A 2,005-nucleotide genomic window follows, 5' to 3' on the forward strand; every position below is an offset into this window, starting at 1 on the left:
TGGCATCGGAGACGTTGTGGCAAGCACCACACCGGTGACCCTAATAGAAGATACATTCGCGCTGACAAGAAGTTCCATCTGCCCACCTCGATTGACGAATTCACGCTTCATCAGTTTGGCACCGTCTGTGGGAAAGACATTTTCAAATTCATATTTGAGAACATAGTTTCCATCAACCTTTTACATTCAGATGGAACCCAATCCAGATTTCGCAGTCTTGGCCCAGCAAGTTCAAGCTCTTGTGGCCACCATTGAAGAACTCACCAAGCAAAACTAGGAAATGAAGCTACGACTCCAACAGGTCCAACAGGCCCAATAGGAAGAGAACAGGTCCAAAGATAACCCGGAGGGAGAAGGGGATAGCCACAGGAGGAGTACCCATCAGAGGCCAACCACTCTGGACGAGTAGAATTCAGATCTCCTTCGAGAAATGAGGAAGGAGATGGACGAACTGAGGAACGCCATTAAGGAGAAGACGAATCGGAGTGTAGATAGGATGGTAAGGGCCATAGATTCGCCTTTCACCACGGCGGTGCTTGAATGCCCTGTACCGTTGAAATTTCGCTTACCTTAACTTGAGCCGTTCGACGGACTTAGAGACCCTCAGGATTATCTTAATACCTTTAAGACGACTCTAGGTCTTCAACAGCCACTTGACGAGATACTGTGTCGTTCCTTTCCCACCACTCTCAAAGGAGCTGCAAGGGAATGGTTCATAAAGTTGCCGACTTCGTCCGTAGACAACTTCGAGCAATTGAGTAATGCCTTCTTGCGCCATTTCATAGGGGGGCAACGTCCAAAGAGGCCGGCAGACTACTTACTCACCATTAGACAGGGAGAGAAAGAAACTCTGAGGTCATACGTCAAACGCTTCACTCGGGAGACTCTGGAGGTGGATGAAGCAGATGACAAGATGCAGCTGACGACCTTCAAAGCGGGACTGAGGTCCAGAGATCTCGTGGCCTCCCTCGCAAAGAATCCACCAAAGACGATGGCAGAAATGCTCCTGAAAATACAGAAGTACATGAATGCTGAAGATGCTTTAGCAGCCATAAAGGATGCAGAGAGGCTAGGAGACAAGGCAAAGAAAGAAGACGACCGTAGGGGTCAAAAGAGAGAGCACCCAGGCCCTCGGAACAATGACGGGAATAGGAGGAAAGATGATAAAAGTCCTCAGACGGTAAGATTTACTCCTTTGGTTATGCCTGTTGACAAAATTTTAACGCAGATCAAGGATGAGCATTATCTCAAATGGCCCAGACCATTGCACTCATCCCCCAATGTCCATGACAAGAACAAGTACTGCCGGTTCCACAAAGATCACGACCACAACAAGGAAGATTGTAGAGACCTAAAGGAGTAGATAGAGGAGTTGATACGGAAAGGAAAATTACGGAAATATGTGAAGAAGGGAGAATATAGTAAGTTCAGGGACGATAATAAAAACCAGCATGGGTCCTCTTCCCGGGATGACGACCGCCCGTCCCAACCTCCGCATAAGGTGATCGGGGAGATAAAGACGATTACAGGAGGGCCATATTCAGGAGGATCATTTAAATCCCTCAAGAAGGCATACCAGAGGCAAGTAAATAGTGTCCACACCATACCTCCGTCTAAGCAACGACGAACAAACCGGGACATGTCCTTCAATGAAGGAGACGCCATGGGAGTGAAGTAGCCCCACAATGATCCTTTGATCATAATGCTGAATATAGAAGGATTCAATACCAAGAGGATCCTCTTCGACAACGGTAGCTCCGCATACATCATCTACCTCCCTACCTTCCAGCAGTTGAGGCTAGATCCAAGGAGATTGTGCCCATTTGACTCTCCCCTCGTCAGCTTCAGCGGAGACAGGGTATACCCCAAGGGCATAATGACATTGACAGTGACGGTGGGGGCCTACCCGGTGCAGTTGACCCGTCAGCTAGACTTCCTAGTGGTGGACTACCCCTCATCCTACAATGTCATCATTGGCAAGCCTACGCTCAACAAATGGAAAGCG

The 2,005-nt window shown here is 48.4% G+C and overlaps 1 protein-coding gene across 1 annotated transcript; it reads left to right on the forward strand.

Annotated features, from left to right (window-relative positions):
* The first annotated feature begins 430 nt into the window (after positions 1-430).
* LOC115956129 lies at positions 431-1,363 on the forward strand. Its single transcript, XM_031074598.1, has 2 exons — positions 431-499; positions 650-1,363. Exons 1-2 carry the CDS (start codon positions 431-433, stop codon positions 1,361-1,363), a joined length of 783 nt encoding a protein of 260 aa, XP_030930458.1.
* The last annotated feature ends 642 nt before the right edge of the window (positions 1,364-2,005 follow it).

This window comes from Quercus lobata, chromosome 8, assembly GCF_001633185.2.
Source record: "Quercus lobata isolate SW786 chromosome 8, ValleyOak3.0 Primary Assembly, whole genome shotgun sequence".
NCBI classification, from domain to species: domain Eukaryota; kingdom Viridiplantae; phylum Streptophyta; class Magnoliopsida; order Fagales; family Fagaceae; genus Quercus; species Quercus lobata.